The sequence below is a fragment of the Protopterus annectens genome, chromosome 1.part1 (assembly GCF_019279795.1).
Source record: "Protopterus annectens isolate FY-2018-M chromosome 1.part1, PAN1.0, whole genome shotgun sequence".
Lineage (NCBI taxonomy): Eukaryota > Metazoa > Chordata > Ceratodontiformes > Protopteridae > Protopterus > Protopterus annectens.
The window spans coordinates 799,630,898-799,653,002 of NC_056726.1; the positions used below are offsets into that span (position 1 = coordinate 799,630,898).

Consider the following 22,105-nt stretch of genomic DNA (forward strand, 5'->3'; position numbering starts at 1 on the left):
ATGATGTGGCGTGGGTGAGAACTGGTGGCATGAAGTAAAGTATTGTATTGTGGAAATTTTCTATGTATGGATGTAGCCAAGGTATGGTTAGGCAATCTTTTAATCTCAACATCCAAAAAGACTATTTCATGATATCCAGTATTAGCTGTGAAATGTATGTTAAAGGATTATTGTTAAGATATGCAACAAATTTAGATAATTCATCCATACCAGCCCGCCACACCAACCAGTAATCATCCAGATATCTCCGCCAGATATCCAAATTGTCGATATAAGTATTGTGTTGAACATCATATATGAAGGTCTGTTCAAAATATCCCATAAACAAATCTGCGTAAATTGGGGGAAATGATGCCCCCATAGCTGTGCCTTTAATTTGCCAATATGGATTGCCTTCAAAATAGAAAATGTTTTTTTGTAGTACATATTCTGTGAGTTTAATCAAAAAGTTATTGAATCCAGTGGGATATAAATTGGACTTGTTTAGCCAGTAAGTCACCGCCACTATGCCAGCCTTATGAGGGATACTAGTGTACAAAGAGGATACGTCCAATGTCCTTAACAACCAATCCTCTTCCAACTGAGAGTCTTCAATGATATTCAAAAACTCTGTAGTGTCTTGAATGCGTGATCTAACCATACTAAGCAGTGGTTTGAGATGTTCTGTAAGAAAGGCAGATAAGGGTTCTGTAAGTGATCCCCGACCTGATACTATGGGTCTACCTGGTGGGTTGTTTAGATCTTTATGTATTTTGGGTATGAGATATAAATATTGTGGCATTGGTTCATTTACCTTGAGTTGCCTAGCAACTTGTGGGGTAATAATGCCCTCCTGTACTGCCAGATCTAGGAAGGAATCAAAGATGAATGCAGACCTGTGTGTTTGTGAGAAAAGCAACATTTTTGTTTTTTTGGGATTTAGGATTAGACAACCGGAAAGCCAGTTTTCCAATTGTGCTGAAGGTGGTCTGTGTAGATGACCATATAGCTCTGTTGGAGATGCGGCCGAGCAATCCAGGGTGGAGTCGTCAGCATATTGGATACAGCTGACTTTTGGGATAACAGTATAAAGGTTGTTAATGAAAATGGATAACAGAAACGACCCTAGTATAGAACCCTGGGGTACACCAAGGGTGTTGGACAAGAGTTTAGAGATTGCTTTGCCAAAGGACAGCCTGCCGTCTTTCAGATAATATTGGAACCATTGAAGGGGTTTGGTGTCTAGGCAGAATGTTTTCAGGGTGTGGATTAGAAGTTGGTGACAGACCATATTAAATGCCTTGGAGAGATCAAAGGATATGTCATTATTGTTGCGATTAAGGTTTATGGTGTTGGAGAAGGCTAGAAGGGCTGAAATAGTACTATGGTGAGGTTGGAAGCCGTGCTGGGAATCTGCCATAAGGTTATTCTGAATTAGGTGGTGCATCAATGAATACATTTTTCCACAACTTTTGCAAGTGGGGATAATACAGCTATTGGCCTATAACTGGATAGCTCAGTAGAGCTACCTTCTTTGTATAGTGGGATTACATAGGATATTTTCCAGATGGCGAGTATTTTGGCTTCTGCTATAGTTCAATTGATTAGTATCAAGATGGGATAAGCAATAGCATCAGCTACTTTTTGTAGATACTTGGCAGGGAGTTTATCAGCGGAGTGTGTAGTTGGTTTTAAGTTTTTGATCAAGGTACGGATAAGTGAAGCGGTAAATGGTTGGAATCTAAATGAGAGTAGTTTTCTAGGGGTGGTAACCTCAAGGCCAGGGGATCTGGGAGGTAGTTGGCTAGCTAGGGCTTGAATTGTTTCAGTAAGGAATCAGTTACAATCATATTTACGTATTGAACAAAAAATAATAAAGTGAATAGCAAAATACAAACTCACTAGTTATACTGTAAGAATGAGTGTTACTCAGTAGAGTATATCAGTAGAGTTGGTGTTAGGCAAGGACAGTTACTGGACAGACTTTACAAAAGTTCTTTTTTTGTGCAGACAGCATTTGTTAGTACTCTTGGTCACAATTACTATCAAAGAAAAAGAGGATTCTCATGTCCACTCATCCACAGCCCTATATTATTATTTTGCACATGGGGTTGGGGTGAAGTAACAATCATAGACGATCCAACCCACTTATTGTATTTCTTCGGAATGTAAAACAATGAGTGAGAAGGTCACTGAAAAACCAATCAAAAAAAAAAAAAACTCCAGCAAAGCTGGAACTTCCAGAGTGACCTCTCAAACCTCCTGTATCAGAAGCACATGGGCTATATGCAAATGAACCTTATGAACATCAGGTGTTTCAGCTCACTGGCAATTCTGAATGCCCATGACTTGGTTCGTCGAAGTCATGGGCATTCAGAATTGCCAATGAGCTGAAACACCCGATGTTCATTTGCATATAGTTTAGTACTAGGCTATCTGCCCTGGGGCATTTGCAAGCCTAGCCCTAGAGATGTGGCTTTTGCCACCCCATGTAGTGGTACTAAGCTGTATAGAATAAATGTAGAATACTGTGCCTTTGTATAGTAGTGACACATTGAAGACCCCCTTACTTATTAACATTAGTTTACTGTGCCTGTGTCAAGTAGCGACACAGGCCCATTGCCTCTGATATAGGAGGTTTGGGAGGTCACTCAGTGGAAGTTCTAGCTGTACTGGAGTTCTCATTTTTATTTCTTCGAAATGTAGAATGGCACTGGCACAATCGAAGGTGACCACACATCAGGCTCCTCAGCCGGGAATCTCTCGCTACGAGACAAAAAAGCTATCCACTGCGTCACTGGTGCCGTCGACAGGAAGTGCGAGACAGCACTTACATGCTCGTGTGTGTCAATCAAGCTAGCCGCGCCAACAGCTAAACAGTCCCGTCCATTGTATAACTTTCCTGGTTACCCGCTAGCCTTATAACAAATTTAAATAAATCCACAGTCCTCCAACCCAAAGGTAATACATGAAAAAGGAAAGAAGACTTCTACTTTGCTAGCTGGTCTCAGCCCATAATAGCACGGATTCCATCAATTCAGAAATCAGATTGCGCAGTGGGCTAATCATCATCGACCAGCATTGCATCCTATTTTTCTGGTGCTAATTTTACAAAGCAAAAGCTCCAAACAAAGCAGCCTCCCAACACACAACCGATTCGCTCGCTCCATTCAAAATAATACACTAAAATGTACAATAAATTATACCGAAACGGTCTCACACACTGACGCGTACGTAGATAAGCACACACACACCCACATGCATACAAGCTACTTCTGGAGCCATTGTGTAAAAAAACACCTACCAAAAATAGGAGCAATTGTATGCAGTTTAAAAGAACATACATTCAAATGAATCCTTTAGCGAAAAGTTTTCTAATCATATCAAGCTCAAGATAAAAAGAGCTCGATCATATAAGGAAAACATTAAACGCTCACTAGGCTTCTCGCTTCAAACTACTGGTCTGTTTTCGACGTCATCTCTTCTTTTATATAGGTTTCTTGAGCCTGCGCAATGAGGTTAAGATAACAAATCATCTCCACTTTCATCAAAGAAGCAAATTGTTTTACTTTTTTATTTCTTATTATTTTTAGGGTTGAAATTATTTTAATTATATTTGTATTTTCTTTAAACCACATTATTTCTTAAATATACTAAAAAACATCTGTACACTGTTAGAAAAGTCATTGGCTTATAAGTCCAATTTAGATATGCTACTGGGCACGTGTTCGGATGTACAGCATAAACTTTTGTCAGAAAACAATAAGGACATAGTAAGAAGTAGTTCAACAAACGACATTATTTATTTTCTTAATAGATAGAAGTATTTGATGCTGTCATTATCTTCCAAGAATAAAATGAGTGCCAAAGTACACGTTGTCATTGTAAGCAGATTAATTATTTTGCTGCAAACGACTGAACTGTAAGAGATAGACAGCACCGAAATTGATAATTAATTTGGAAAAAGTCGCGGTAGTAAATTTAAGGACAACTTTCGAACTTAGACTTGTGCTGAATCGTCGTTTTTACAAAGCTGTTGGTCCCATATTTAATACGACACTTTTCTGAATGTGGGTGAAAGGTGAAAAGGAGGAGCTTAGAGTACTGTTTCTGTACTCATTTCTCCAGTAAAGTACATGCTTTGTATCTGTGTGACCTACACGTTTGGCAATGGCTTTACTTAGAGGTAATTACTAACTTTATTTGTTAATACACAGTTATATACTAGTATTAATAAGGTTGTATAAAGTATTTATTTTTAAACACGTATTTCTGTAACGAAAATATAACTGTCATGATACACAAAAGAATGGTGGAGTATAATAGATTAAAACTGCACTCGATTAAACTTTTGTTTATCGGAGAGGTCTAACGGGACAGAGCCCATTTTCAGTGGAGGCCCGGGGAGAACTTTGGAATGTGGGGGGAAACCCACGCAGACAGGATATGTCGACTCTGCATAAAAGTTACCCCAACTGAGAATCGAACTGGAGAACCTTTGAAGAAAATAGCGGTTTGTGTAAAACTTATAAGAAGTGATTCTATGGTATGTATTAATTGAAAATACACCACCTTGTTTTACGCAATAACTGTGGAAAATCCCTTTAATGACTGTGTGTGCAAGTATGTATCTTTAAAGGAAAAACCTCCAAGGTGAAATGTATTGTTTTATTTTGTGATAGAGTTTACCTAAGAAAAAGTGATCACCTTTTTTCAAAGCTGCTGGAAATATAAGTTCCTGTGATTTAGGAGTGTTTTCCCTGCATTTGGTTGATAGGTGACTTATGTGGTCAGTATGTGCTCTTGCTTTTGTGCTAGTTTCTGATGGAGCTGTTTTGGGTTGTAGTTAAAAAGGTTTTGCACATTTTTATAGTGTGAGTTGGAATAATAGGAGAATGTGCACTATTTTTAAATGTGATGTGTGTGACAGCAACTTTATCGGCTAATGTGCCCAGGGAATACTTTTATGGAATGTATTTTTTCAGCCTGATGGCACATTCCCTGCGTGTTCCAGTGTTTTTTAAATTTCCTAGTAGATTTGTTTCAGCCTTGGGTTGCTTTTTTTTGCTAGAGACAGGATTTCAAAGGAGGAGGGGACAGTATACGTATCAGCCCGTTGCACTCCATAAAATATCCTTAAAATATTTAGGTTCATAGGTTAGTGCTGGGCTAACTGCCTTTGTGGACCATTTTAAGCCTAGCCAATTACACCACGTAAGAGTCAAACCCTGCACCTTTGATTTATAAGGCAAATGCCTTAACCATTATGCCAACCTCCCACCCCAATGTTATTTCCTTGGATTGTGGAGCTTCTCTGGCATTGTATCTCGGGCTGTGTGATTTTCCTTGCATTTATTGCCAGTGCTTTATTTGAGTCTTGAGTCTAGCCTTACCCTAATGCAGATCCTTCCCCCCCCCTAACGTAGGTTTTATATTTAAAAAAAATCCTGAAACAACTATGTTAGACAGATCATATTGTGATGCTTGTTAGGTAAGGAGTATATAGCTTTATTGCTGATTAGGTAGCTAATGTGATTTGCATATCACGTTTTACACAGTTCTGGACTCTTGTGTTCTGAATATACACATCAGTGATGGTAGACCACATTGTGTTCTGAATATACACATCAGTGATGGTAGACCACATTCATTGTGTCTGTCTTATTTAGTAGCCATTTGAGAATGCCTTGATGCCCAGAAAATGTGGGGGGTGGGGTGGGGATCAGTTTTCAACAATTTGTGCTTGGGTGTACAAAAGAATAATTCTCAATGGTGTGGAACTAACTATAAAGGTATTTGGAAATGTGCACCAGCTACAATCCCTGTGAATTCTATAATGCAAGGAAATTTGGGAAGGTCAGGAGCTTTGAATCGGAAATCTGAGTGGAATAGCTGAAAAAAAAAATCTGAAAAGGCCAATGTAACCAATTTTGGCATGTTGCTGGAGCACTGAAAAAAATGGACTTATTTCTTATTGAAGAAGAGAAAGACCAAATGGCAGCAATTAGACATTCAGGAGTTGAGTCTGGCAAGTAAGTACCATCTCTTCTTTATAGGGGCCTAAAGGTCTACTGAAACAGAAAGTTATTCAGCTAAAGAATTGAAACAAAAACTGAATCTGAGTTACATAATTGATTAGTAATATGAGACAGTTTTGTAGTAAAAGAAATGGGCAAACAGGAGACAGACATTTACAAAAAAATGACATAACCTTGTCCAGAAGCTGTGGATGTGTGTAGTGAAATTACAAGTACTAGGGCAAAACCATTTATTGACGATGGTGATGGTGCATAGAAAAATGTGACTCGAATCAAAAATATAAAGGAAATATAGAGCAAATGTGGTGATGCCAATGAAGCAAAAAGTGGTTAGAAAATTTGGAGATGTTGAACTTCAAGCTTCATTCACTAGGTGTGGTTATAATCATGAGAGAGACTACTGTCCTGCTGTTAATAAGTTTTTATAGAATCTCTGCCAAGGAGCACCACTTTGCAAAGATGTGCAGAATGAAAGATAAATGTTTTCAGAAGAATGTGATTTATGGTGCTGTGATGAATTGCCAGCACAGCTAGCTGAACTTTTGTAAATAATAATTTATATGTCATTGGCGAATATCAAAATTATTTATACAAGATGTTTGTGTTACAAATATATTACAACTATATGTCATATGTATATCCAACTGCTTGTACAGACATGCATGGTGAATATCAAAATTATTTATACAAGATGTTTGTGTTACAAATATATTACAACTGTATGTCATATGTATATCCAACTGCTTGTACAGACGTGCATGTTGAAAACGATATTTGCAAACTGCTGTTTTGAAATGTAACCACAGAGTGCCCTACTGGAAGAGAACAGAAATGTACATGCACTATTGTAACTGCTTAAATGTATATATTTTAACAATGGAAACTGGAATACAGGAGGTTAACTTCAGTCCAGCAAACTTATATTACTTTATGGCTAGACCAACAATAGATGGCATCTTTCAATTTTCAGTGCATCGAGACACAACTGTACTAGGAAACTTTCTGTATTCTGTTTTGGATTTGACAACAGCTGGAATCATTCACATTCACATCTGCTGCTCTATATCTCTCAGTCTAGATCAGATTCAAAGAATATAGTAGTTTTTAGTTTAGATGTTTTTCTTTATTTGCGACCGCCCTGCAATGCTTTAAATATTTCCTGTAGTTTTGAACTTTGTCACTATGAATATATATTTAGTATTGCCTGTTTTTTTTATTAATTATATGTTTAAAACTTTTATTGTGGCTGATCTGTGTAGAGATATTTAAGTTTTGAGAGTACTTGTGTATTTATTTGGTAACACTGTGGTCCACTTCTAAGAGCCTTGCTCTTGGTCAAACTGCCGTTTGTATTGGTACTAATATTGCACAGTAAAATTGTACACCCTTTAAGGGCCTTAAAGTAGCTGATAAGAGGTTCTGGTGGCAGTGATAACTACCTTTATTTTCTGGGCAGAAGGAGGCATAGCTAGTAAACCTGTGCTAGCCTCTCGTGGTGTGTGTGTGTGTGTGTGTGTGTGTGTGTGTGTGTGTGTGTGTGTGTGTGTTAGCTACTTGGGCAGGAACACAAAGTACTGGTTGGACAGAGACAGTATTGGAGGACTTTGCTTGGAACCCTGGCTAAAGACTCAACTCTATAGCTGTGCCTGTGGGGAGTCTTACTGGGGATCTGGAGGAAGAAACCAACCCCAGACTGACTGTGGTCTCTGTGTGCTCTTAAGGGAAATTGCACTTGGTGTAGAGAGCTGCATCTGGACCTGTTGGGTACTTGTCATCCTCCCAATACACATCCCCACTGGTGCCAGTGGTGGGGATTGAGGTTTCTTGATTATTGGTCCAGTTGAAGGTCATCATATTTGGTGGGCAGTGGTGTGGATATTGAACTCCTGTAAACAGTGGTCAGTAAAGGTGTTTGTACTCTCAAGCAGCCACTTGGTGGACATTGAGTTTCATATCACAAGAGTTTTATTTATTTTTTTGTTAGCTTAGTTAATGAGGGAGAGCAGCAAGGGTGTCTGAGGAGGATTATGGCAAGCTGACAAGGAACCAGTTGGCTGAGATGTGCCAAGCCAAAGGACTGGAACATACCGATCTGACTAAAGGAGAAATAATTGCAGCCGTAACCGGAGCTGCATCACAGACCAGCAACCAGGAGGATAACCAGATTGGCTTTGGGGATGTACAGCTCTCAGAAAATGGACAGTTCAAACTTTCCTCTGAGGACTTAAAATCCATCTGGAGTTAGAGGCATGAACTGGAGGCCAGATGTTTGGAAATAGAATCAATGGAGACACTGCAGTGTTTTCAAGGCTGAAGAAAATGAGAGGCAGAGGCAACATGAAAAGGAGATGCTGACTCTTCGCCAGAGTCATGGAGGTAATGGGGAAGGGAGTAACTGAACACCAGAAGCAATAAAGGTCGGTAAATTTCTTCCACAATTTAGAGAGTGATAATTTTGATAGTTTTATTCATGGGTTTGAAATGTATGTAAACAGTATAATGCTGATCAAGGGCTCTGGGTATGGTTCCTGACCCCCTTACTCCATAGTAAATCTGTAACTGCTGGTTCTAAATCGTCTGATACTGATTGCTTAAATTATATTACGGTTAACTTAAAACGCTCAAAAGAATTTTTAACAGCTGAAGCTTATAAAAAATTTTGTGAGCCTAGATGCAAGGCAAAAGTCTGTGTGAATATATTGCTGAACTAAGCACTTATTTTCATAGGTGGGTGAGTGGTTGTCAGGTCACCACTTTTGAAGGGTTGGCAAACCTTTTGGTGAGGGGACAAGCCCTTAACACTTTGCCTGAGGATACGAGAATCTGGTTGGCAGATAAGGAATGCAATACTGCATATGAGTTGGGGATACGTAGCAAGCAGGGCATCACTGCACAGGAATGGGATACCAGTGCTGTACATGGGTAGGGAACCCATGGTGGGTAGCCTAAACCACCCCAACAGAGTACGCCAGTAACAGGGGAAGCCACTAGTTCAGGTACACATCCAGGATCAAGGGTTAAATGCTTTAAATGTAACCAGTGGGGCCACATAGCATATAGATGTCCATGGAGGCAAGGTGGGGAACAAAAGGTGGGGGAGCTAGCAAGTGGGAATGACAGAATGCCAGCAGTAAGTTGTCTTGAGACGATAAGGGTACCAGACTACTACAAGAGGTTATATTCTATCTTAGTAGAAGGAAAACAGGCCAGTGCTAAGAGACACAGCCTCTGACTTAACCATTGTGAAGCCTGCAATGGTTAGAGGAGCACTACTTGCTTGGGCAGTCTACTCCAGTCAGAGGTTTAGGAGGGACCCCATTACAAATAACTTTGGCTAAGGCTCACCTTGATTGGGTGGGGTGGAAAAAGAAGCAAGCATGTAGGTGAGTTTGAGGATATCCCTGTGAGTTTGAGGGATATCCCTGCATACAGTGGATAGAAAACGTATACACACCCCTGTTAAAATGCCAGGTTTTTGTGATATAAAAATGAGACCACAATATATCATTTCAAAACTTTCCCACCTGTACAATTCAATTGAATAACAAACAAATCTGTTTGGGGGAAAAATGTAAAAAATAAAAAACTTACAATAAGCTGGTTGCGTGTTTACACCCTTAAACTAATACTTTGTTGAAGCACCTTTTGATTTAATTGCATCATTCAGTCTTCTTGGGTACACACCTGCTATCAATTGGAGACTCTAATTAACCCCAAATAAAGTTCAGCTGTCCTAGTACTCAGTTGCGTGCTACACCAAAAGCCATGGTTCGCAGAGAGCTTACAAAGCATCAAAAGGATCTCTTTGTTGAACGGTATCAGTCAGGAGAAGGGTACAAAAAACTCCCACAACACTGGATATACCATGAAGATGGTCATCCAAAAAGTAGTAAAATGTGGGACAACAGTGACATTGCAAAGAACTGGGCGTTCCTCCAAAATTGATGAAAATTGGTCCGGGAGGTTGCCAAGAGACCTACAGCAACACTGAAAGAACTGCAGGAATTTCTGGCAAGTACTGGTTGTGAACTACATGTGACAACAATCTGCTGTATTCTTCATATGTCTAGGCTATGGGGTAGGGTTGCAAGACAGAAGTAATTTCTTACTCAGAAAAACATCGAGGCCCGGCTACCAAGACATCAAGTCTCCCAAAAGCTTGTGGGAAAATGTGTTGTGGTCTGATGAGACCAAGGTTGAACTTTTGGCCACAATTCCAAAAGGTACGTTTGCAAAAACAACACTTTGCATTACCAACACCATCCCCATGGTGTGAAGCATGGTGATGGCAGTATCATGTTTTGGGGTTGCTTTTCTTCAGCTGGAACTGGGACTTTAGTCAAGGTGGAGGGAATTATGAGTGGTTCCAAATGCCAGTCACCTTTCGCCCAAAACCTTCAAGCTTGTGCTAGAAAGGTGAAGATGAAGAGGAATTTCACTTTTCAACATGATAATGACCCCAAGCATACATCCAAATCAACAAAAGAATGGCTTCACCAGAAGAAAATTAAAGTTTTGGAATGGCCCAGCCAGAGCTCAGACCTAAATCCAATAGAAGATGTGTAGGATGAGGGCTGTGCACAAGACATGCCCTCACAATCTGACAGATTTGCAGCACTTTTGTAAGGAAGAGTGGGCAAATATTGCCAAGTCAAGATGTGCCATGCTGATAAACTCCCACCCAAGAAGACTGAATGCTGTATTTAAATCAAAAGGGGCTTCAACAAAGTATTACTTTAAGGATGTGCACACTTTTATGCAACCAGCTTATTGTACTCCCCCAACAGATTTTTGTTTTTCAGTTGAATTGTACAGGTTATAGGTTACATTAAAGGTGGGAAACGTTTTGAAATGATTTATTATGGCCTCTCTTTTTTATCACAAAATCCTGGCATTTTAACAGGGGTGTGTACTTTTTTTATACCCACTGTGTCCTGATAGGGAATGATTTTGATAATGCAGTACCTTGTGTGCATGCAGTTATATGCAGTCAGGCTTGGAGACAGGCATGAGGGTTTGGTAGCCTGAGGAAGACCCAGACAGACCGCACACTTGAAACCAGGACTTTTGAAGTAGTTACTTTAGAGAGGGAGCTACCCTGCAGCAGTAAGATTGAAGGTGCACCACAGCTGCTGGTGGGTACTGATGTTCCCCTGGACAGAGTGACTCCAATGGTAGAGGTGAGTAATAGGACCCAAGCTGACAGTGAGGCACTGCTGTCAAGAGGATGCCAGACGTCCTGTGGAAGGGGAGCTGGGAAGGGTTACAAAGAGAGTTGAAACGGGCTTAGCTCTCGGGACCCTACATTACAAGACTTGAGGGAGGTAGCCAGGGAGGTGCCTGATTCTCAAGGAAAAGGGGAGTCCATGTAACTGGGTCAAAAGGTTACTGTATAGAGTGGACTCCTGAGGAGGGCTAGAGGGTGAGAGAATACAGAAGTTGGTAGTGCCTACAGCCTTCCATCTGACAATTCTAGCCATAGCCCATGACGTTCTCTTTGCAGGTCATGTGGGCATAAAGCATACCAAGAAACGTATTGTACAGAACTTTTATTGGCCTGAGATTTTTAGGGATGTAACAGAGTATTGCAGGACCTGTGAGGAGTGCCAAGGGAAAGCTCCTTTTGATGCCTTAGCTTTGATTTGAGTAGCCTTTTCAGAGGGTAGCTATGGATATTGTGGGGCCTCCTGAGTGCCACTAGTTCCACAGGGAAGAAGTATATCCTAGTGGTAGTATATTATGCAACCAGATATCCTGAGATGGTTGCTGTGCCTCCCACTGAGATAATAAAGGTGGCAAATGCTTTGTTAGAGATTTTCATCAGGGTAGGTTTTTCAAAAGAAATACTGACTGACAGAAGTGCCGTTTTCATCTCAAACGAGAGGTTAAACTGTACACTAAAGACAGTGCTACAGGCATTTGCAGACCAGTTTCAAGGAGTGGGACAAATGGTTGCCCCATCTGTTTGCTTACAGAGAAGTGCCCCAGGAACTCGCAGGCTTTTCACTCTTTGAGTTGCTGTATGGGTATAGGGGAGGGGACCTCTAGATTTTATTCGCGACAAGTGGGAAGGTGGTGAGTGTGAATCCCTCAAGGAGTCTGTTGTGGCATATGTCCTTAACAAGGACAAGGCTCAGGGAACTCATGGGCTTGGCTCAGGAGAACCTGGCAGAAGCCCAACAGCCGAAAAGGGTTTGGTATGACAGGAATGCTCGGGCTAGAGAGCATCCTGGGGCAGCAGGTTATAGTTATCATTCCTGTCAGACGCAACAAACTGCAGGCAGCTTGGGAGGGACCCTTCAAAGTGGTAAGGAAGGTCAGTGATGTTAACTACATGGTAGATCTGGTAGGCAGGAGGCAGGGACACAAACTGTATCACATTAACATGATGAAACCTTACCATGATAGAGAGGCCCTTATGCTGAGTATTTGCAGTAGAAGGCAGGAGGAGTCTGAGGGGATCTGTGGCTACAGGGAACCAACCAGCAAAATCCCAAATTACTATGGTGGAGGCTATGGTTGCAGGCCTATATGACCGTGCAACACTGTAATGAGGTCGGCAATTCCAAGGCAGCTGGAATCGCAAGACAGGCAGTTGGGTAATGTATTCCCAAATGAGCTAATGCCTTTCGAGCAGTGTTTCTCAAGAGTTACTTGAAAAAGTAGCTTGAGTCTTCAAAGGGGGAAGAAGTGTAACGAAAGGAGATACTGCTAGCATAGCTAGCTGGAAGTAGTTATATGTCATTGGTGAATATCAAAATGATTTATACAAGATGCTTGTGTTACAAATGTATTACAACTGTGTATCATGTGTATATCATAGTGCTTGTACAGAAGTGTGTGTTGAAAAAGGTATTTGAAGAAGTGCTGTTTGAAATGTAACCACAGTGTGCCCTATTGGAGGCGAACAGCAATGTACATGCGCTATTGTAACTGTTTTAAATGTATACAGTTTAACAGTGGAAACTGGAATACAGTTTAACTTTAGTCCAGCAAATTGCAGAAAAATAACTGAAATTAAATTACTTTATGGCTAGACCATAAAAGATGGTATCTTAGTTTTCAGTGCAGCACGAGACACAATGTCTGTAATAGAAAACTTTCTTTATTCTGCCTTGGACCTGACAACAGCTAGAAGATCCATTCAGTACATTTGCCTTGCTGTATCAGTAAGTTCTTAGGTTATAGTAATTCTCTTAGATTCAGTCAGGAGTACAGTGAAGCTTAGTTTAGATGTTTTATTTATGTGAGACTGTCCTGCAATGTTTTAAAAATTTCCTGCGGTTTTGAACTCTCACTGTGAATATCTGTTTAGTGTTGTCTTGATCTTTTATTTGTTATTAAATATATTTAAACCTTTCATCGTGGTTGTTCTGTGTAGAAATTTAAGTTCTGAGAGTATTTGCATATTTATTTGGTGACTGTAGATCAGTATGCATGTATACCTTTAAGAAGCTTTTCATGGGCTTGCACATGTGTATAAATATTGAGCATATGCCAGCCTGACTGCCATTTTGTAGTAAGCAGTTGCGATGTAAGCATGCTTGTATGTATAGTGTCAGTCAATTCGTTTAAATTTTGTACCGCTGCTATCCATCCTGATGCGTTTCTATGTAATAAAGCATATAAATAAACTACCCCGTCTATTCGTCTTGACTTACAACCAAGGATGAGCGACATGATGTCAGAATGGGATCCAGAATCAAAACCAAGTGGCACTCTGTTAATGTTGGAGGAATATACAGTAATGGATCAGAAGTGAATTTCCGGTAATAAAACTTGCTTAAATTATTTCTTATTTAGAAGATTTAAAATGAAGCACTCTCGGAACGCTCAAAAATGAATTTCTAGCTAAACAAAATGTCCGAAATTGCAATATATTGATGAAAAACATATTGATGAAAATATTTGAAATAATTACAAAAATGTTTGAACCTTAAGAAAATTACTTCATTTTTTCGCTATGTGCTACTTTTTCACATCAATTAAAGCTTATATTGCAGAGAATTGGAGAGTATTTGAGCAAGAGTACAATATTTTCTTAAAAGCTGCATTTTCTGATGAAGCTGATCATACAAAGGCATTTATTCTGCTTAATTTAGCTGGTTCAGAAGTCATAATGGAGAGGCACTTATTTTATACAAGAGAGAGTGAGTGTCTGGTGAAACTTTTGCAGCATATATAGCTGACTTGAGAAATAAAGCTAATATGTGCAGAGTTGATGATTTTAAGGGATGAACTGGTAAGACCAGACGTGTGTGTGGTATTAAAGATGATACTATGGGAAAGATTTTGCTGTGCGACAGTGGTTTAACTTTGAATAAGACCATTGAGATTTGTCAGAGATATGAGCTCACAGAAAAGTGCACAAATATGCTTACAAATGAGAAATGCATGCTTCCAGTATTTTCTAAGGCTAATGTTGATAGTATGCAGCATGTGGCTAAGAGAAACCGGCCCAAGCACATGGCAGCAACTGAGAGTCCTGCAACAGTCGCTGGGAAACCTTGTAGTTTTTTAGGAAATTCCAGAGTGCGCACAGTCTCTGTGAAGCACAAAGGTAAGTTAGCAAACCTTGAAGCATGTGCCCTCACCTGGCGTCATAGTCAGCTGTCGTAATTGTGTATCTAAAAGGAAACATTTTTAGCTTTTGGTCAGCAATGCCACAGATGTAAAAGGTGGAATCATTTCCAAAGGTTTTGTAAAAGTTGATAATTAAGACTGTGACTCTACTTTCTATGTTGATGGTGTCTGTGCTTAAAGAAACAGTTAATGCAGGTTCGAAATGCAATGTTATGTCAGCAGGAGTATATGCTGGTGAAAAGTTTGATTTGGCAAAGTGTGTGAAGCTTATTGCTTATGGTGGTGAAGAAATTTTAGACTGAAGGGTCATAGGTGTGTACTAGGCTAATGGCCCTGGAGCCTTTACAAGCCTAGCCCATAGATGTGCCCTGGCATCATGCTGCCCGACATTCGTTACCATTGCCTCTATTAAGTAGAGCCACTGGAGTGATCCCGGGGTGAACTTTTTCTGTTTTGCATCCACTCATCAAGATTTCTCTTTTTAGGAGGGCCAATGAGGTGCTCTGCTCGACGTGTATGGTGAGTTTGTTCCAGAGCATGGCAGTCTCTGGGTTTTGAACCTGTCCCTCCAGCATGTTCTATCGATTGTGTTAATGAGGTTGAGGTCTCTGGAGCGTGTGGTACAGAGGGATTGGAATTTCTTTAGATGTAGCATTTCTGACAGAGCTGAGTCAGACATGGCTTTGTAAGTCGAGCAGAGATCGCCTCTTAGTAGACCATATGAGACAGAATACCTGGAGTTTTTTGTCTGTCCATGTAGGACAAGTGTTTTAAGGCCTAGGATCCTTTGTTGTGGCCTCTGTAGCTGTTGCAGGTGTCTAATGAGGTACATGCCTATTGGGGCATTATATTCAATGATTGGTCTAATGAGGGAAGAGTAGAGAGAGATGGTGACCCCTTTCTTCCTGGATGCAAAACCCACATAGAAGGACTTTCTGACTACAGTGGCAATGTGGTGGTAGAGGGAGAGTTTGCTGTCAACCTGTGTCCACAGATCTCTCATAACGTGTTCAGTGGGATCCCATCAATATGGGAATTGAGGTTTTCCCAAAGGGGATGGTGTATTTTTTTTGGCATTAAGCTTAAGGCCATGGTTACAGCACCAAACATTTGTCTCAGTGAGGCCTTTCTGTAGGATGTCTGCATCACTTGGGGAGTTAATAATGGCTCCTAGCTTGCAGTTGTCTGTGAACTTGGTCAGCCAGAGTCCCTCCATGTTGGCGTGGATTTCTGAGAAGTAGATGGCAAACAGGAGAGGACTCGGGACTGATCCCTGTGGGATTCCACTCGTGACTGATCAGCAGTCTGGCTTAGAATCTGATACTTTCACACTGTGGGTTCTGTCTGTAAGCCGATTTGCAACCCAGCTAATGATATAGGGTTGGTGCCTAGTTTGGTGAGTTTAGTAATGATTCTTGAGTGAGGTATGGTATCAAAGGCCTTGGCCAGATCGAGGTAGGCTGTGTGGACTGCCTTACTCATGCACAGCTCTGGTGACTGCCTCAAAGAAGTCAGCCAGGTTGAGCAGGCATGATCTACCTTTAACAAAGCCAAATTGGGTGGAATATAGAGTTTGGAGATTCCCTATATCTTTGTTAATTAGGTCCATGATGATGCGCTCCATGGCTTTGCATATCTGTCTTGTCTGGCTAATGGGAAGATAATTACCAGGGTCTGTAGTTGCTCCCTCTTTATGGAGAGGGGGATGACTGTAGCAGTGCACCATTCAGTAGGGACAAAGTCAGAGGTGAGGCTGTGTGTGAACAGGGCACACAGATGTGATGCCAGTTCACTTTGTAGTTCATGTAGAACACAGCCTGGGATATTGTCTAGTCCCATGGAAGCTGTATTCTTGGCCTTGAGACAGTACAACTTTAACCTGTGCTGCAGTAATGCTGGGTGCTTGGCATTCTTCTGGTATCGTGAATGGTCCTTTGGGGGGGGGGGTAAAGTTGGCACTGAATTTGACAGCCAGTATGTTGGCAATATCTGTTGGCTCAGTGTAGGAGGTACCATTGTGCAGTAGCCTAGAGAAAATCAAGATATTGCCGTGGAGATTCTTGATATAGCTATAGAAGGCTTTGTGGTTGTTTTTAGTGTCTGCTGCAGTTCTGTCTTCATAACTGGCTTTAGAGGTTTTAATGAGGGATCTCAACTTTTTGTTGAAGCTAATAAGGGAGTTTTTCCAGTCTTTGGACTTCACCTTTTTCTGCAACAATTTCTTCTTTCTGTTGTAGAGTTTTTATTAATGGCAAGGGACCACCAGATTGGCTTCCTTCTTTTGGAGGTGAGCGTCTTGGTTCTGTTGGATATGGCTAGTTCCATGCATTTGTGTACGTGCTCATACATGCATTTTCCATAGGCATGGGTGCCGTGAAGTTGGCCACCTCTGTTTTTAGGAGCCCAAAGTCAGCTTTGGAGAAGTTTTTCATGGTGGTTACTTTTGCGGGGTGTGTGGGTGGTTACTTTTGCAGGGAGTGTGGGCGAGATGAGGATTTCCATGGTGATTTAGTTTGTGGTCTGATCTAACCAGGGAGGAATTGACTATTGGTGTAGAGCAATGGTTGCCCATGTTAGTAATAACCAGGTCAAGGATGTTGCTTCCTCTAGTGGAAGTAAGAATGAGCTGGTTCAGGGCATTGGAATTGATTAATTCCAGGATATGTTGGGCCAGTGTATTGGTGCATGAGTAGTTTTCCCAGTTGATGGAGTTAGTTGACGTCACCCAGTATGAGAGTGTTTGGTTGGACCCTAATAGATTCCAGGGTGCTTGGGAATGTGGAGTGAGTGTCTTGGGACATGGTTGGGGGATCTATAGTAGGCTATGACCTGAATTGCCATCTTATCCAGTGTTAGTTGTACCTGAAGTATCTCAGTTGCGTTATGCTGGGCTACCAGTCTGGAGGTGTGCATATCCTTAATGAATATGGAGACACTGACACCTTTGGAGCTTCGGTCCTTGTTCTGGGGGGGAAAAGGTGTGGAATGAGTTATAGCCTGGTAGCTCAGGGGTGCTTTCTGCTGCTTTAAATCTGGTCTCTGTTACAGCACAAATGTCAATGTTCTCCATTTTGAGTGCTTCGAGCAAGTGCATCTTGAGATTTAGACTTCGTAGTGTTGAGCAGCATGACCCTCAGAGTGCATTTATTGTTAGCTGTTACGGTGGTAGTTTTCATCTTTGGAACACCGCCTAAAAAAGTCACTATAGGTGTGGCAAGAGCCTTTGCCAGTACCCAGAAACCCAGGGGTGACAGATGCAGGCCATCTGTGGCAAAACATCGGGGTCTGTCAATCATGTCATCCCAGGCAGACAGATACTGGATCCCCTTAGAATGACCCCAGAAACTTAGCCAATTGTTTAGTCCGTCATTTTCTGCTTGTACTGTGGTATCATTCTGGGAGACAGGATGCGGCTCAGGGCTAGAATCATACCTGCCTAGGCCACATAATCCAAGAATTCCACCATATCTCTTTTCATGTAGACCAGAGAGGTGCATCTCGGGTCATTCACACCCACGTGGACAATGACAGAGTCATACTTGTTGTGGAGTGACCTGAGTGCATGTGTTGCCTGTCTGATTCTGGTACCTAATAAACAGCTGGCTGTTACTTCTCCTTATTCAACCTAGTGAGTGGGACACCAGTGTGAGTCACCTATGATTAGTGTATTGGGCAAGCTGTTTTGCCTTGGGGACTTAGGTTGAGGGGCACATTGTATAGGTGAGCTGTGTGTCTTGTCTTGTTGTTTGCAATGTTGGGATGGTTGAGAGTGTTTCTTCCCTGGAGGTCTCTGCTGTTTGGGTAGATTTCTATGTAGAGCCTCAGCGAAGGTGGGTTTGTGTCTCTTATAAGAGAGCTGTGATGTTGGGTGTTCTGGAGGGCTATGTGTTCCATGTGGTGTGGTACAGGTGTTTGACCTTCTCCTATTGGCCAGCTTTTCCAGTCTTTGCTGGAGAGTGCATGGCTTCCGGTTTGGAGATATAAGCGCATCTCTCACAAGTCTGAGTGTTGTGAGGAAAAGATTGCCTATGTACATGAGGCAGTTGCTACACTGCCTCAGAATGCCCAAGTTTACCAGGTTAATAGGAGAAAGGAAAGGGAACTTACTGTTAGAAATGCCAGGAGGGATGGTCCTCATCAGTAAGTACTGGAGACGTTTCCTTATGGGATGTCTATTGCTGATGGCACTTGTGTGCTACAATAATTGCTACAAAAACCTGATGAAGTGCTATGGGAATAAGCAAATTATGTGCAAGAGAGAGGAGAACTAGCAAGATCTAAGGGAAAAATTGAAGAGCAGACTTTCTGGCACTGATGATAGTTTACCCAAGCTTAGCCTCACTATGTGGCCCGCAAACTGCTCAAACACTGGCTTTTAAAGCAGAAAGTTGAAAGGGATAGAAAAACGGCTCAAACCGCCAATAAACTACAATTTCAGAGCCAGAAACTACTCCTCTTGTGGTGGATAGGCTACCTAGTGCTTACCACTCCCACTGATAAGTTGGAAGGCTTTACTCTAACTGCAGGTCTGGGGAACTCAAACTTACTTTTAGTGCTTTCACATTACTCTGCTGGAAACGGCTATGACTTGCAATTTTAAGTGGTCAAAAAGCATGTACAGTCATTATTAGGCCTCAGAGACAGTTTGAAAACGGGACTGCTCTCATTAAATAGGGATGTTTACCATGTAAGCTTAAGACCACTAATGTTGCCCAGTTTTCTCTACCTGTGTTGATCTTTTGAAAGATAAACTAGGCAAATGCCCAGTTGTGTACTCCATGAAGTTGTATCCCGAGGTTAGTCCAGTTGTCAGACCAGCCTGGAAAATTCCAGAAGCTATGCAGAACGGAGTCTAAGCCGAGCTAGATAAAATGGTGCAGCAAGTTGTGATTTGTCCAGTTGATGAATCTACTGAATGGGTATAGGTTCATAGGTTGGTACTAGGCTATCAGCCCTAGGGCCTATACAAGCCTAGCCATAAAAATTCCCTGGCTATTTCTTCCCACATTATTTACTTTCCTGGACCCCTGTCTAGCAGGGCGACTGACGTGATCCCTGTGGTGAATTTCCTTTCTCCCATCCAATCGTCAAGGTTCCTCTTGAAGAGGTCCGAAGAGGCACTCTGCTTGACATGTATGGGCAATCTATTCCAGAGTCTGGGGAGTCTCTGGGTCAGGAACCTATCCCTCCAGCATGTTTTGTTTATTGTGATGACAAGGTTTAGATCCCTGGAGCGTGTAGCTCTGAGGGATTGGGATTTATTTAAGTGTAGCATGTCCAACAGCTCTGGGTTTGACATGGCCTTGTATGTTAAGCAGAGATCGCCTCTGAGTAGACGATATGTGATGCGACAGAGTATAGCTGGAGTTTTTTAAGGCAGTCAGCGTAGGGCATCTGCTTTAGGCCTTTGATTCTTTTAGTGAGGTATTTCTGAGGCCTTTCCAGTTGTTGCAGATGTCTTGAGAGGTACATACCAAATGGGACATTGTATTCTATAATGGGTCTAATGAGGGATGAGTACAGTGGGACAATGACCTCCTTTTTTCTGGATGAAAAGCCCTTCGTGATGAGGTGTGCCACATAGAAGGATTTCCTGACTGTTGTGGCGATGTGGTTATCGAAGGTGAGACCACTGTCCACCTGTGTCCCTAAGTCTCTTATCACACTTTCTGTGTTTAGTGTACTGCCACCTATATGGTAATTCATGGATACATGTTTTTTTCACAAAGGGGATAACAATACATTTCTTGGCATTGAGCTTGAGCCCATGGCTCTGGCACCAAGCATCTGTTTCTATAAGGCCCTTTTGTAGAGTATCTTCCATAGTCTTAGCTCATAAGTAAAGTTCAGACGATACCAGGATATGTATTGATCCATGAGATTTGAACAAAGCACTAAAATGACCTCCTCATACAATGTGCACAGCCAGAGAAGTTGCTGCCCTTATTCCAAATGCTACTGTTTTTTCTGTCTTGGATGCAAAAAGTTAATTTTGGCAAGCTTTTCTTGACAGAAAATCTTCCTTGCTAACCACTTTCAGTACTCCTTTCGGCAGGTACAGATTTTTGAGAATGCCATTTGGGGTAAATTCTGCCAGTAAAGTCTTGCAATATGCAATTTTTTTTCTGGGTATCTGTCTGGGGTCTATATCAAAATTCCGAACACTCAAAACAAACCCAAAACATCAAATGTTGAAAATAGCGAAGCCCCGGAACATCGAAATCTTACCTAGGGCAAGATTTCGGTGGGCCATTCCATGCCTTCGCTATTTCCTCCACTTGTGTGAGAGTTACCATAACCCGCAACCTAACCCTAAGGTCCATAAGTGGATAGTTAGTAATGTATGTGTGGTTTAGTGTGGGGTTGTTTTGTTAACTGTATGTGTGTGTGGTTTATTTATTTATTTATTTTGGTGTGTGTGTGTGTGTGTGTGTGTGTGTTTCTCGGAACAGCGAATTTTTTCCCTGGAAAAAAATTCACTATTCTGAGCGTTCAATGTTTTCAGTATTCGAAATTCCAAGTTCGAACATATGGTGTTCGACATTTTGGAATTTTGAATATGTGATATACACCCTCTGTCTGTTATAGTATATGATATTGTAGTATATGATATTGTAGTAGGAGGTAATAGTGAAGCTGAGCATGACAGAAAATTCAGAGTTCTGGAAATAGCACGTGAAGTGAATCCTAAGTTGAATCCTCAGAAGTGCAAATTCAGGCTACGAGAAGTTACTTGTGTTGGTCATTTGTTTACCAGTTCAGGCTTAAGACCAGATCCTTCCAAGCAAACTGGAATTCTTGAGATGCCAGCTCTAGACAATGTTCAAGCCCTACAACGTTTTCTTGGCATGGTTAACTAAGCAAGTTCATTCCAGACTTCAGCCAACTTTCAGCACTGCTCAGAGAGTTGACACACAGATGTATCTTGGTTGGCTGAACACCAGAGAGCATCTGATGTACTGAAACAATTGCCAGTCTGCTTACTCTCTATTATGATGATCACAAACCAGTTACTGGTTTTTGTGATGCTTTCAAATTTGGTCTTGGTGCAGTCCTTTTAAGAGGGTAGACCAGTAGCCTATACGTCCATAACTCTGACCCAAACTGAAATGCTGTATGCTCCGATAAAGAACTCTTGGTAGTTGTGTTTGCATGTTTGAAGTTCCATGATTGTTTTATGGTAGACCTATCCAGACTGAAACTTGTCAACAATCTCTAGTCACTATTTTGAGAAAGCCTATGCATACAGCTCCTACCAGATTGCAATGCAGGATGTTGAAGTTGCAAAAGTATAATTTCAATTTTGTCTACACAAAAGGCAAACTTGTTTCTTGCTGATGTGAGCACCTTGATTTTGAAGTTATGACTGTAAGAAATAGTACTATTGCATACAGAGCAAGATGAAAGTACTCTAAGTCCCTTCAACAGAGAGAACAACTTCAGCTAAACCAGATTCCTGGACTACCATGGTAGAGTCCACACAGTTATTTCTGATGATGGTACGC

At 41.3% G+C, this 22,105-nt stretch overlaps 1 protein-coding gene and 1 non-coding gene across 2 annotated transcripts in view; one reads left to right on the forward strand and one right to left on the reverse strand.

The window, feature by feature from the left end:
- Positions 1-2,981: 2,981 nt before the first annotated feature.
- LOC122817463 lies at positions 2,982-3,057 on the reverse strand. The gene has a single exon (XR_006367282.1).
- A 700-nt stretch (positions 3,058-3,757) lies between these two features.
- The window catches only part of ACAA2 (acetyl-CoA acyltransferase 2), a gene marked incomplete in the record, with an annotated part of 508,533 nt that continues 490,185 nt past the window's right edge, over positions 3,758-22,105 (forward strand). The window contains 1 exon segment of the mRNA XM_044078294.1: positions 3,758-4,165. Within this exon segment, the coding sequence (XP_043934229.1) occupies positions 4,150-4,165 (16 nt within the window).